Below are 14,753 nucleotides of genomic sequence, written 5' to 3' on the forward strand. Positions count from 1 at the left end.
TTTTGATGATAAAATACTATCTGGCTGCCATCTTGGTTAACAGGAGAAAGGGAAGTAGGAGTCTCTAGGTTACGTATTTGTTGAACAGATGTCTAAAAATATGGAACATAGGGATTTGCTCTCATATAAATTAATTTAAACTTTACACTGTGGAATAACGCTGTGTAGTGCACCAGGATATGGGATGTTATAGTTAAGCGGAGTTATTGGAAGCAATCTGTTATCAAGCAAGACCTGGATTAGTGTTAATAATAAAGTTGATTAAATCCTTGAATATTCCAAGTTTAATCTCACCAGTAAGAGAACAATCGCTGTTTTTTTTTCTCATGGTGCTATTATCAGCCCCTATCAACTGGTGCGGGGGACTTTAAGCAAACCAAAGCTCGTTTTCTATTTTACATATAATGAATAAATTATGGAAATGTTAATCTTTGTTTCTTAATCTTCAAAAGGGGCTGTCTCGTGTTAAATGATGTAAGGTTAGAGGTGCTGATCCATTAACTCATCTCTGCTATTCCGTGTACTGGCTTCATCGCTTTAGATGTGTTTGCTAATGTCACTTAATACTTAGTTCTAGCATTCGGTTTCACGTTAATGAAATATAGATTAAAAGAGGTCGGACTCGAGTGATGTGCGGTCTGTGAATTTACACACAAAATTGTGGTATTGATGCACTGTCCATTTTTATGTTTGCGTTAAATATAAGACCATTTGAAACCTCGGGGGACATGGAGAACCACATTTTTACGGAAAAAGGGAGCTGGATTCCTGGAATAGATTTGGGTAAGCATAATAAAATATGACAAGTGGTTTTTAAAGGCCTTTTTAGGTTACGTCATCAGCTTTGGTCTCCTTTGGTGGTATAGAGGGTTGTCTTCATGTTTCATAGCGATGGTGATACTTTGTTCAGGCGGTAAGCACTTGTGTAGAACATCTCTTCATTATGGATCAACGTAACTTCAGACCAAGGACTGAAAGTCTTTACAACAGGAAAAATGGGCAGACTAGATAACCCCGTACCATGTACTGTGCAGAGGGGCAAGCATTATAATGATTCAGGAAATGACCGAAACATCTACAGTTTAAGGTGGGCATTCTGGAACCGTAACTGTTGGGCGCAGTCATGAGACACTATGATGTAGTCACTTGATGTAGAAAGGTTAAAACTATGCAACTGAAGACAAAAACATTATGACAGACCTGTAAGACCTTAATATATACAGGGTGTATTACATAAAAAAATAACCCAGCTCCAACTTCTATCAGAAATGTAACAGTTTATTAATATTCTTGACCCAGTATCAGAGAAAAGATGAGACACAGTAACAATGGGAATTGAAAGAAAACCAAACATACAACCCACAAGTCAAAATCAACCACAGCTCTTTCAATCACCCATTACTTAATCAGCATAACAGATACGCAAGGAATGCAACAGCGAGATGCAGGGACGAAGCCCAAGCCACGTATGACAGCGCTGGTCTTTGTTGCAGAAGCGGCTTTTGGTGCCACTTGTTTGCTGGTTCCCCTGTTTCGATTGGCAGCTGGATTTGTAAAACTGTACATTAGACTGACATTGACAAGCAAGGCTGTACCTTCCACGAGGCACGAGGGACAGCTGCCCCTGGTGCCGCAAGCTAAGAGGCACACTTGAGCTGCCCAATGCCTATGCCCTTGCACCCCATTCTACTGCGGATGTAATATTACTGTGAGGCAGGACCTGTGCCCTGCCCCGGGTACCGAGAGCCTTAGTTATGGCTCCTTTGACCAGTAGGAATGGGACTTATTTATCTAGTAAAGACTTGTCATAGGGCCAAAAGATAGCATTGTAGCTGATCCTGGGAAAGCTAACCTTTTGCACTCCAAAAGAGCTGAGGGTGAGGAGAGTTTCAACTTTATGACAACTGGGCTGAGAAACGTCCACCAGTAGTGGCGATGCCTTCAAAATACCAAAGCAGCCAAGATGTGAAGAAAAGACCAAGCTCACTCTTGATAACACTGTCCATAAAACAATGCAAGATAGGAAACTTGTTTCCTAATTCTGATCATGTTCTGACATTTTGATAAAGTCCTTCTCAGGACAAAGTGAGTTAGGCAGCTAAATATTAGGCAGTGCTTCAACGCCCCTTCATAGCAACATTCCCATAGTTCTTGGTACATCATTTAAGGAATAATGTATGAGTGTAGCGTTTTGTCAATGCTGCTGGTCATGTATGCCATGATAATTAATTACTAGGCCCCATTGTGTACGAGTTTAGGAGAGAGTCCTAACGCTGGCATGGTCGGTGACTGGTTAGTGTGTGCTTCTTTTTAGTCACTCTTTTTTCATTAGCACTTGTGCTATTTTATACATAATTTATGTCTTACTTTTGTTTTAAATAGGTTTGTCCAATTTATTTTTCTTGATACATTTTTAGAATGTATGGTAGGAAATTGGCATCGTACAGCTTCTATCTCTCCAGGCCTGTTTTTTGACCTCCTGAATAAAATCTGCTGGTTTACCTATTTCTGGCTGGAAAAAATATTATACTCAACAATCCATATGTGCATGAGCAGTGAAAGTTCCCTTGAACTACGGTAGTAATTAACCATACATTTGGTTTGGTCAGGATTTTTAACAAAAAAGTCTATTTTCATTTAATGGGTTTGTGATGTTTTTTTTTGTTTGTTTCTTTGTCTAGATGCTCTATGTAGCAAGGTTCTTTTTAATCGATATATCTCTGAGGTTTCTCATCCAGAAATAAACAAATCCCTTGAGCTTTGCTGTCCTATCTAGAACTATTGACCTAGAACATAGAAGCCGAAAGCAGTGACATTCAGGGGGGGGGGGGATGTTGTAGATATCTGTGCTATTCTTGACCTTCCATCCAACATCCACAACCCTTTACCAAACGTGTCCCTTTCATCTGTCTTCACACATTCCAAGACAAACAAAATAGTGCTAACATAACAATAAATAGGATCAAACAGAGATCACAATCACATTAGAAACAACAGACAGGTTGATTTTCTAAGACATGATCCTGCGCACAACATCTTTCTGTGCAGTACTATGCAGGAGGTGAAAGGCAAGTCTTCATATTCTAGATGCAGAACCACTGTCTCCATTGTGCTACTGTCCTTCTTCAGAAAAACATTCCAGACTGGTAAAACCTGTCGGCTGTGTGCTCTTAAACCACCGCGTGGCACTGTTTAGTTTTCAGATTTTATTAATTGTATCGCTCCAGTTCTTACGAGCCTCATCAAAAGTATAGTTATAGAAAGTTGCTTCACCATTACAGACAATTTGAGTGGCGTTCATGTTGAGTTCTTTCACTTCTTTTAACACCCAAGAACCCTTAAGCCACTAGAAAGGTTCTATCTAAACATTGGGTGAAAAGATGATGCCCGTGTCCCATCAATCAAGGCGACATCCAAAATGGTGTTGTGTTGAGAATCCAACAATGTCCTGTAGAGAGTCTCATGGTGGGGCGTATGCTTGGTAATTGATTCGCTTACCAAACAAAACAGTGAATTGATTCCTTTTACAAAGTACAATTAATGGCTAGTTTTGAGAGATCACCCTGTGTTCTAATACCCACTCCTCTAAAAGAGCAAGAAAGAGAGGAACATGAGATAAAACTTATATCTAAGGAGGATAAAGGGCAGAAGTGTGAATACTAAATGCAAAATCAAAAGAAACCCATTAGAAAGGGAAAACAGAGATATATCAAGAAAACAAAAATGAAACTTGCGCAGTTACATGAGGATAAGGCAGTGATTGTTAGTAAGACAGATAATTAGCAGTGAAGAGTTTGATTTGGCAAAGACAATAAGAGTTGAACTCATTGGCCCTCAGACTGTGGTTACTGACAGCAAGGGATTATAAACCCGCTTGCCATCAGCTGACCGTGTGCCATGAGCGAGCATCTCTTGGATAGTGATCCAGTTATCTAAGATCTTTTTGTTGCGCTTTTTCATGGTCTTGCGATGGCTGAGGGCAATGATGCTCATCTCCCCCTTTCCCTCGACACCCTGCTGTTGCTGTTGTTGCTCCCGCAGGCAGTCCAACCTGCTCTGCATCATGAATTCTCTTCTCTTTCTCTGCTCTCGAGCCCGCATTAGATGCCTTTTCCTATCTTCTTTGCTCCAGTAACGGCCCATTTTCATCTCGCTCACAGCATCGTCATCGGTGGTCATCCCACTGCGTTCCTCTTTGATCTTCATGGCCCTGGCTTTCAGCAGACGATCTCTCACTGGACGCTTGGCCACATAACGCGTACCATCACTTCTTATTTTTACCTTCCACTCCATCCGTGGCTCTGCTTGGGTGTGGCTACTTTGTGAAACCCCCATTCCCTTCCCACAAGTGGTATCAACATCCAACTCATCCAAGCTCCGTGGCTGTGCTAACTGTAAGCAGCTCCTGTAACGTTCACCTCCTTGGGAGCGCTGGCGTCTGCTGAGATAAGGGCTACTCTCACGGTTGCCCCGATCCAGCTCATTCCCTGGCTTGGCTCCTCTTCTCAACCTATCCTCTGTTGTGTGTCGTCCATCTCTACATAGAGAGCGGAATTTGGATTGTGTGGACTCGGGGCTACCAGGATACGGTGGCACGTTTTTCATATGTCCTCTGTTCATATTAGCATTAGAACAGTGGCCCTCAGCTGCATGACAGAATGCACCAGAAACATCATTAATTCGCCTCAGTGGACTGTCCAGGGGCATTGGAGGCTCCATCATAAGAGGGGTGCTTCTGCAGCTCTCACCTGTATTATATGCACTAGTACTGTCCTTGTCTGATCTTTCTGGCAACTCAGTAATATCTGGAAGCTTGGTGGAAGCTTCATTATTGGCAGTGCCTCCACCTGCAAATTCATAAAGACTGTCCTCCTCCTCCAGCAGCCAGGCCTTCATGCAGCGTTCCCGGAGTTGCTGCATCTTTTGTGCCCTTAGAACATTGCGAAATTTAAACTCCAAGTGCCGTAGCTCCTCTTCCAGCACTGCCATTTCTCTGAGAACATTTTCATTGCGGTTCACATCCAGTCCACCCTGACGAGTTGAGTAAAGGAAAGCAGGTCCATTGCCATTCTCAAGATGGCAGGTGATTTCCAAAAGTTCCCGGTACCTTTCATACTCTTCATCTGTAAGTCCTGCACCTGGAGGAAGAACCTCATTATATGGGGAAGAACCATCCGCTGCCAAGAGGGAGTCAAGACTGTGGTGAAATTCACGACATTGCAATGAGTCCCCACGTAGGAACCGTAGGCGACGCTGACTGCCTGGGGTATTTGCACTGCTTGTCTGGTCATCCCCTAGGAGGTCATGCTCAGAACTTTCATCATTGCGTGTACTCTCATCTGTCCGTCCTACACCACTGTCCAGTTCCTGACTCCGGCTCAGGCCTGCAGGGTGAGGGAATGGGCGTGGAGATTTCGGACTTGCCTCTGTTTCCTCATTCTCAGCCTAGGAAAAAAGAAGATAATATCAGATAACAAAATATTAATATTGAATAGGTATTTTTCCATTTAAAACTTTTTTTTTAGGGATATTAAACAAATAGTTGTAAACTACGGTTGTGCTAGTGCTATTATGGCTGAAACAAATATAACATGACATTTAATTGATGATTATCTAAATCAAGAAATAGATGTTTTGATAGGTGAGCTGCTCACTAGAGTTTAAAAGGGCGGCTACAAGTCAGTTAGGGTTGAGTAAGGTTGGTATAGGGTTCGATTATAAAGTACTACCTGCTGCTTAGTTGGAGAGTTGAGTCTCTGCGCTTGAAGTTCCTCTTCGTTTTCTGAAACCAAGTCATCCAGGAAGTCCTCTCTGTCGCTGTCTTTCCATCTCTGGCCCATCTAGAAGATATTGGGGGACATTCTGTTACTGTTTGTTCCTGTCTGCTATTCATCTCTACACATGCACAACACCTGCATGTGTTACTAATACCATGGAGCTCTCTCTCCTGCAATTATATCATGTTATACCCCAGTATTCACAGACATGCTACAGAGAAGCTTCTTAGGAGTGCAATGAAGACAGATCTGTGCTCCAGAACTGGTCATTAAACCCAAAGATCCATCATGCATGTTTATTTGTTCTTTCATATGGAGCTTCATATATTCATACTTACTTACTTACTTAAATCACCAGAGGCTGACCCAGACTAACGAGAACATGGTTATTATTTACCATTAGGGCATGACCAGTAGGGTTGATAGGGTCAAGAAGAACCTTCTTCTTACTAAGTATCTTAACAACACCTAAGTAAAATTAATGAGGTCCCTGTTATATAACAAAAGCCCGACCATTGCGCCGGTTTAGTAAAAATCCCCTGGACTGGTGTCCGCACATGTGTCTCGCATAAGAAAGAATAACCATCAAGAGGTGAGTTCACATTCCCCCGCAATCAATTATGTTCTATGATTTGTTATGTAGATATTTTCACTGGGTAAAAAGTATAGCTGAGTTTACGCAGTCACATTCCTGTACCCTCTGCCTGGGTGGGTGGTAGAGGTTATAATTGAGAATAGTGCCATAGACCATAAGAGGGCCACTCTAAGGGCCATAAAAACTGGTTGCACAGGTAGCCATGGAAAGTAGAATTTATTTTGCTTTCTGCATACCCTTATCTGGGAAGGGCTGCCAAGGAGGCTGATGCCTATGGCCCTCTTACCTCTGTCTCTGGACGGGCTACCAACAAAGAGATGTTTGTACTCTCTTCCTGTGTCAGAATGGCCACAGCTTCCTCCTTGTTTTGAACATCAATACCATTAATCTGTAAAATAGATCAAGAACACACAATAGATCAACATTTGTGTTGTACACCACCTAGCCCTTTTATCTTTCCCATGCTACCCTTTTTCATCCTCCACTATCATTCCTCTTTTCCTTATGTTTTACTGTGTCCAAGATAGTTGCAAGGAGACGCGATGTGGCCCAAAACCACAAGGATGCACATTCTCTGCACTCCCGTTTTTACCAACACAGAAGAAACCATAATACATACTTTGAACCTAAAACCAGTGATTATAAAGGTAAAGAGATGTATGACTCCATAGACTTCACTCTTCTGGTCCCCTTGCAGCTTTTTTTCATTAGTGATAAGTATAAGATTTCAGTACTATGACAAATGATTGGCACGAACTATCCCCCCTTTTGTAAAAGCCAGGGTAGGCATGGGCAATATATTTTCATCAATGGGAGTAGGGAAAAGCAGTGTCATATTCTCAAATATGTTCGTTTATGCCCCTTTAATGCTTATGTCACTTATTTCCTGTCACTTGCAGGGTTCTGAGAATGATAAAAAACATAATAATGATGAGTTGTCTCTTGTGTAGTATTACAAAGCCATTTAGGTTTCTTGTTCCAGTATTGACTTCAGGGTCTATAAATCATTTCAATCTCTGACCCAAGGTGACACTGATACAGGGTGTCAGTTTAGTTACCATGCATTGTTTATTTTCTCATTACCTGTAGGATTCGGTCTCCTTCCCTTATCCGCCCATCTCTCGCTGCAATGCTGTTGGGATTGACCTGTCAAAATGTCAAAAAAAGCACATGAAGTTACTACACACAATGTAATATTTAATGTCTTTCTATCTTCTTTCACTAAGCTAGGTGTTTGTTAAATATTTCAATACCAGTGTGACGACTTTCATGCAATTGACCAAAATGAACTATGCTTTATAAAGTGCTATTTTAGTCCTTAGTCCTAAATTCACGTAGCTTGGTCATAATACATAGTAAAATAATGGAGTTCGATGATTCCATTAAAATAATAAAATAATAGAATAATAGACCTAAGGCACCAAGAGAGCTGGGGCCGGACTTGTGGATGGGATGCATATCAGGCTTGTTTGGGTTTATAAATTCATTATACATTAGGTGGGTCAAACAAAGAACCTTGCAACAGAACCTTATCTTGGTTGTGTTTTCATAAAGCATAGTTAATGTGGTGAGAGACAATTTTCCCTCTGCAAATCAAAGTTTAGTTAACAGACACTATAATTTCTAACTTATAAATAATATTTGAAGCTCCGTACCTCTCCCACATATATCCCCAAGTCTTCTTCATCATCAGTTCGATAGCATACAGTCAACCCGAGCTTATCCAGATGATTGGACTTGCACAACTCCACTTCCTATAAAATAAAATCGTGAAGGCAACGAGATGTGGAAGAATTCAGGGGTAATCAAGAAATCATACGGTACAGAGAATAAAAGATGGGTGGAAGAAAAATGTGGAAGAAGTATCCACAAAGAACAGTGAAAGTTGCAATAAGATAATTACATGGAGTGATGATTGTGTAAATACAGAAATTCAGGACAGGCAACAAGGCAACAAGGACTACAGCAATGCCACGGTAGGCGAAAGGGTCTGGATGTAAGTCCAGCCGTGTAAGGGGGAAGAATACCAATGGACAAACACCATATTTAAAATGTATACAGAGCTACATTCAATAGGGACAGAGATGTAGTCAGCTTGTGCCATCAATGAGATAAGTAGATGGGCAGGAAAGGACTCACCTCATATTCCAGTTCATCCGTTCTTTCTCCCTCAGGTTGCACCCCATCCATATATTCAGAGTGCTCATAAAACTCATTCCCAATGGGGGGGCTAAGAGAAGAATAAGAGTATACCCAACGTTTCATTCTCAAACATCTAATACACCATTCCTCATAATCCTCACCTCACACAGGTATGTTCATTGACATGGGCAAAACAGTGTGACAATTTACTTACTGTTGTATAACCCTTTTTTTGTCAATATACGGTATTATACCCAAATGTAGTAGGACATTAATCTTTCTATTGTACTATATCTGTTTTTCTTCTTTTCACTTTATGTACTGCTGTTCTCCCCCACCCCAACAACTATACATAGGAAATATATTTCACCGCTACAAGGTTTCTAGTGATGATATGTTTTATTCTGTTCTGTATCTGGTGTGTATATTTGTTTCACTCTAAATCTTAAAACATTTTAATAAAAGTTATATTTTAGAGGCACCAACAATTCCAGCTTTCAGGAAACCTATTACAAAAATGTGCTTAACTATAAAATCCATAATAATCACCAACGGCAGGTATGCATAAAATAACCATCAATTAAAGACTTCACGGGAGAGATTTCTAACAAGTCATATTTTTTCAGTAAAAGACATTTTGGGGTTATAATAAAAAGTAATTTTGGTGTTAAGTTTGAAAAGAGGTCTGATCACAATGGCAACTAATGGAATCTTCAGATCAGAAGAGACATTCCATTAGTTGTTATGGTGACCAGACCACTTTCATACTATCAAACAGAATCCCATTTCATACATAACCCCCATTGCGTCGATACTCACAGCTCTGAAAGTACGTATGGTTCCAAAACTACCATAGCTGGACTCGGGGGACGAGGCTTGCCCCTTGTCATGATGTGTTCAAAGGTGATGTCCGTTTGTGTTCCACTGTCTACAAAGTGCAGGTCATGGGAGGAGGTGGCCAACGTTCCCTTCATGCGAGGGCTCCGTCTGAGCACCTGGATCAGCAAAGGATCCTTAGTGGTGCGTAAGGTTTCCAATGTCTGCTCCTGAGAGAGTCGAGAAAGGTCCTTCCCATTCACCTGCAGAAGAGCAGAAAATAATTGGTTTTGACCAATAATTGTGTACTATGTGATCCAGGAAAGTGCAGGGTTATCCTTTAGTCAACTTTAACAATGTGAGATTTTTGCTGAATTCTTAGAAGTGAATCTAAATCCCGTTTAGAAAACACATCATTAACATAATAAATAAACCCAATCTCAATCATATATGACTATTTCTACTTCCATGGCACAGCTTCTAGCTTCAAGTTGAGCTTCTGCCACTACATTTTCCATTTTGGCATTTAAAATCCTAAAATATATATCACAGTTAAATACATTTTGAGTTTAATGAATACTTCTAGGTTATTAGGTAATTAGCAGGTCAAAAAGTTGACTCATGGGTTGTCCATTGTCTACTAGTAGAGAAGAGGAAGGTTAGCTCATAAATATTGTGTATATTTTGCCCGGTCTACATAACCCTTTGTTTTTCATAAACCATTTTCTTTTGTGGCATGGTACAAAATGCCTCTGCAGAACTTAGATATATATAATTTAGATATATATATAATATCTATCATTTACCAACGAGCTCTAATAAAAATTGCAATTTGGCAGGGGATGAGGAAGCATCAAAGGTCAACATTTTGAGAAATGAGTAATTACATTGTCATTGTAAGCTGATCGGGCGAGGAAATGTAGCACAGTGGAGTTAGAACTTCGAGTTATAGAGGGTATTCAATGCTGAAATGACTCCAAAATGCCACCTCTGTGTTAACAATGAATACATATATATGAAGTCAAAGAGTATATCCCGTGTCACCTACACAAATGTAGTTTTTTTTTCTAGAAAATGCAGCCATTTTTTGTGTAAATTTAAAAAAATTTCCAGTTTATTCCACTTCCAGCACTTTACAGAATGATAATCCTTAGCAGATCTGTTATCTCCTATGAAGGTTTACCCACCTAAGAATATTCTGTTTTCCCGGGCTTGGGAACCATTTACCTGGTAGCGTGGACCACCCTCCCTGCCCTTATGTTTGTATTCTAGCTTGGGGTTTGTTACAGTCTGTGGGGCGGCAGCTCGCCAGGTATCCAGGGGGTTAACGTGGTGGTACGAGAATTGTTGGTAACAACTGGTGAGAGGTTCTTGGCTGTCAGTGCTGGGAATCTCAGGTCAGGGTGGGACATCCGGGTATTCTTTAAGTGGTATTTGGCTTTGGTACCTAGATTACTTGGCAAGCTTTGTGTGTTTATTGTATATAGTTACATGTTTGTGTTTCAAGTCATTGTCCTTGTTAACGCACCTATGTTTATTGTTCCAGGTTTTGGCGTGACAATGACTCTAATAAATAAAATTGGCTGTGGCCTTTTCTTGTTCATATTTAACTGTGTGTGGGGTTATTATTGGGGTAAATGGGGGGACAAGCCTAGCCCGGAAATCGAGGCTACAACAGTCATTATGTTTTTGATGGAACATTTGGTTCTAAAAGTGTTAAATTCAACACAGTAGGGGTAAAACCCTGTTTAATGCTATTGGGAATCTTGACATGCCCATAAATTCGTTTTCTAACCGATAAGTCCAATAATCAAAGTCCATTTACAATAAAATGACCTTCTGTGAAGCTGATAATTAAAATGTGTTGTGCAGACAGCCATGAGTGGGCATGGAGTTGAATTTGCTTAATATTCTCATTAAAAGCTGATAAAACCTGATACACGCAATTTCTCAGAATTCTCCATTATCTTTGCCTAGATGGAATTTCTGTCTCTGATTATGATACATAACACTTGTCAATTATTACCATTTTCCCTAAAATATATATAATTATAAATTTGATTAATTGTAATTTTTTATTATTATTTATTAATATCCATGTTAGACTGTTGCAAAACGGTATATTCTTAGAGCCAAAATATACATACAAATACATATTTTGGGATTCTGCTGAAATAACATATGTCAGTGGTGTTAAAAGGGAGATCACAATCCCCCAAAATAACCTATTAACACTATGGAGGACTTTGCCGCGTCCGTACAGTCTCCATAGTTCTTTTACGCCTGGCGTTGCGCATCCTTAAAAGGACTAGCGCCGTGTTATGATGTCATTTAAGGGCAGTAAGGGCAGCAGCACGGAGGGGATGGCTGACGGCTCTGTTCTAGTGTAGGCATATAAATATTGGGCATTCCGTCACATGGCCATATACTTCTTATCTTACGAAAATGTACCCAACGTACCCAAATTTTGGTGAGTTGTATCTGATGATAACATGACTGTATTGCTTACCATGTATTTGCATCAGTGGTACCACAACACAAAATGGGTATCTGCATCCATGTTAGGTGTGTGCTTACCTTTTTGTGTTACTTGTGTATGTTTTAAGGTCCTATATGGTGTGAGTGGTGGTAGCGCAGACTTCTAGGTCAACACCTCTGAAACCGGACAGACCGAGTGTCTGAGAGGTGTCTTAAAGTGATTTAGTACCACTGATTGAGCTTCATGGTAAACAATACAGCCATGGTTGTATTAGATAGGACTTGCCAAAACTGGGGTACTTTGGTGTAGTGGCGGGCTAAGCAATATATGGCTATATGGTATGACGGAATCCCCAATACTGGTGGAAGGTGTTTTTAAATAGCAGTGCATCTGCTGATTCCTTGTTTGTTGTTATTCCCTATTATCAGTGATTTTTGTTATTTAAAAAAAAAAAACAGTAATACACATTTTTTTTTCTTATTTTTAAGGGATCGGTAAGGGATTACTTTTTTCTTTTCCGGCACTTTACCGGCAGCTGCTACTCTCCTCCTGGGTATAGGAAGCCATAACTTTCAATAATTTACGGCAATATAGTTAGAAGCTATTCAAGTGGCTTTTTAGCGCGGCGAGAGAGATAAAGAGATCTAAATTTGTAAAGAAAATGACATTCTACAGGATTTTATTAAATCTGACATCTGTATTGATTGAAAAAAACAAGTACCTTTTCATTATGTGTCTCTTCTGCTCAGAAGATAATACTTACCAGCTGTCATCCATCTCTGTGTCCTTACTCAGCTTGTATCTTTTTGAGGGGCATTCACTAATCGCCATATTTAGCAGAAATGTGGGCATAACTTACATTAGGAACGTATTGCATAGAAAATTCACTAAGTTCCATTTTTAACCCATTCGTTTGGTATTTTTTTGGTTGGTTCTCACGAAATCGGTGGAGATATCCAAAGTACCACTCTTAGACAGAATAAAAGCAGACTTTCAACTCTTCGAGTTTTCACAAATTAGTAACTCAACCGTCACCCAAGAAAGCGATCAGAGGCTAGTTCTTTGTGGTTAGGGAATATTGAGTAATGCAGAACTAGAGAAAACTAAGAATGAAGCCTTTCAATGTGTTCTTTCTCAAAACCATTACCTAGTTAAAGCAGACATTCGGCAGCTCTAGGCAAGTCATCCAGGAAAGATACAGCTTTGTGATGTTTTGGTAAATGTTTGTAGCTTATAGTTTAGGTATAACCTTTTTGTACTCCAAATTATTACTAAGGTTTGTGTGCTCCTACATATTATGTACCCAGGGCTGGTATGCAGGGCCGGCGCCACCTATTAGGCAAATTACTTGGAGGGGGTGACGGCAGCCACGAACCGCCGGCCGCGGTCATTCATTAGAAGCGTGGTCACTTGATGGGAGGTAGGTAGCCGCGCAGGCAGTGCAGGCTGCAGCCATGAGCGGCCATTCAGTAAGAGCGCCCGTGGTCACTATGGGGAGGAGCGGGGTATAAGTGGGTGTGGAAACAGGGGAGGGGCTTGTGGGGGTGGAGCCAGGGGGTGGCAAAATTATGTTTTGCCTAGGGTGGCAAAAATCCTTGCGCCAGCCCTGCTGGTATGTTACCCCCAGGCTAACATGGCATATGTCTCTTGGCCATCCAAATCTGGACCATCGACTTAGGCTTAACCAGCACTGCATTAACATCCATGCCATGGAGTCTAACCAGTCCAAGCAAAGTGGTGAAGTCATAGCTACTGCTAGGGCTGTTACCAAAATGTCCCACACAAAACCCATCACTGCCTATCCATGAGCCTAACAGAACAGAACAACCCCTTATACTTGTTCTAAGTGATCTAATAATAGTCAGAATAGGGTACTGAAGGTAAATCTAAGACCATGGTTAAATATACTAACGTAACAATTCCCCGGCGGGGGGGGGGGGGGCGCTGACGATTATTCTGGTTATGTAGAAGACCATGGACAAATTCAGATCTTTATTTAAAAATCAAAATCTGTATTTATTAGTATTTAATGTGTCCTTATTTCGTATTCCTCTACGTATGGATAACATTACGTGGGAGGGTGGGCATCTCTGTAAGCTATTGCCCCGAGCCTTGTCCTTTGCACTCACAGGTGCGCATGCATTACTCTCCATTCCAACTTTTCTATAGGCAGCCATTATTACCGTACGCCTCTATTTTCCAGTTGAAATTGCCGTTATGTATGGTGTTCCCCATCTTACACACCGTGCAGCTTTCTGCCATTAGCCCGTGACTCTATTAGAGGGAGATCAATGCTATTCTTGCTTACTGTGCTTTATTGATACACAGCAGCGGTTGCCATGGAAACTGGTCCTTCGAAAGGAACGGTACACAGTTGGGAGGCATCAGAGACTATATATTTATTTATTTTTTTGGTGGGGGGATGGGGCAGTAGAGATGCGGGACGGGTTGTGTAGCGAGCGTCGGAGTGATGGGGGCCATTCTGGTTTTGTAATTATAAGAAGAAAGCATGTAACTGTGACAGCTTCGGGACATGGTGAAGGGAAACCCTGACGGGGAGAGTTAATGAGTGCACGGGAGACAGAGGCAGAAAGACAAACAGAGTCAAAATAAAAAGATGAAGAGAGAAGGACACTGGACAGAGAGAGAGAAAAACAGCATGTTGCAGGAATGAATTATTTATAAAGTGCCAGCATATTCAGAAGCGTTGTACAATACAACATAGTGGAAGTGCACAGATAAGCTGGGGATATAAAACTGTATGCAAAGGAGATCATTTAGTCCTGTGTAATCTAACTTGAACACGTTTATCACCTGCCTTTTTATTGAGAATCTGTAGATCCCAACATATAAACCAAAATATATATATAAAAAAAAATAATAAATAATAATAAAATCTCTAAATTATAAAGCCACACACAGTCCTGATCATCCCCCTAGGAGC

The 14,753-nt window shown here is 40.7% G+C and overlaps 1 protein-coding gene across 4 annotated transcripts in view; it reads right to left on the minus strand.

Moving 5' to 3' along the window:
* Positions 1-3,834: 3,834 nt before the first annotated feature.
* The window catches only part of LOC149284881 (PDZ domain-containing protein 4-like), a 38,858-nt gene continuing 27,939 nt past the window's right edge, over positions 3,835-14,753 (minus strand). For 2 of the 4 annotated variants that reach the window (XM_089496086.1, XM_089496085.1), the window contains 8 exons: positions 9,334-9,593; positions 8,512-8,602; positions 8,028-8,126; positions 7,456-7,518; positions 6,659-6,760; positions 5,730-5,840; positions 4,665-5,439; positions 3,835-4,610 (listed from right to left, as the gene is read on the minus strand). In XM_089496086.1, coding sequence (XP_089352212.1) covers positions 3,835-4,610; positions 4,665-5,439; positions 5,730-5,840; positions 6,659-6,760; positions 7,456-7,518; positions 8,028-8,126; positions 8,512-8,602; positions 9,334-9,593 — 2,277 coding nt within the window. Of the gene's footprint in view, positions 5,446-5,729; positions 5,841-6,658; positions 6,761-7,455; positions 7,519-8,027; positions 8,127-8,511; positions 8,603-9,333; positions 9,594-14,753 lie in introns of all 4 variants that reach the window. The other 2 variants (XM_089496087.1, XM_089496084.1) reach the window with 2 other exon arrangements.

The sequence above is a fragment of the Sceloporus occidentalis genome, unplaced genomic scaffold (assembly GCF_023333645.1).
Source record: "Sceloporus occidentalis isolate IW3139 unplaced genomic scaffold, rSceOcc1.0.p SCAF_87, whole genome shotgun sequence".
NCBI lineage: Eukaryota > Metazoa > Chordata > Lepidosauria > Squamata > Phrynosomatidae > Sceloporus > Sceloporus occidentalis.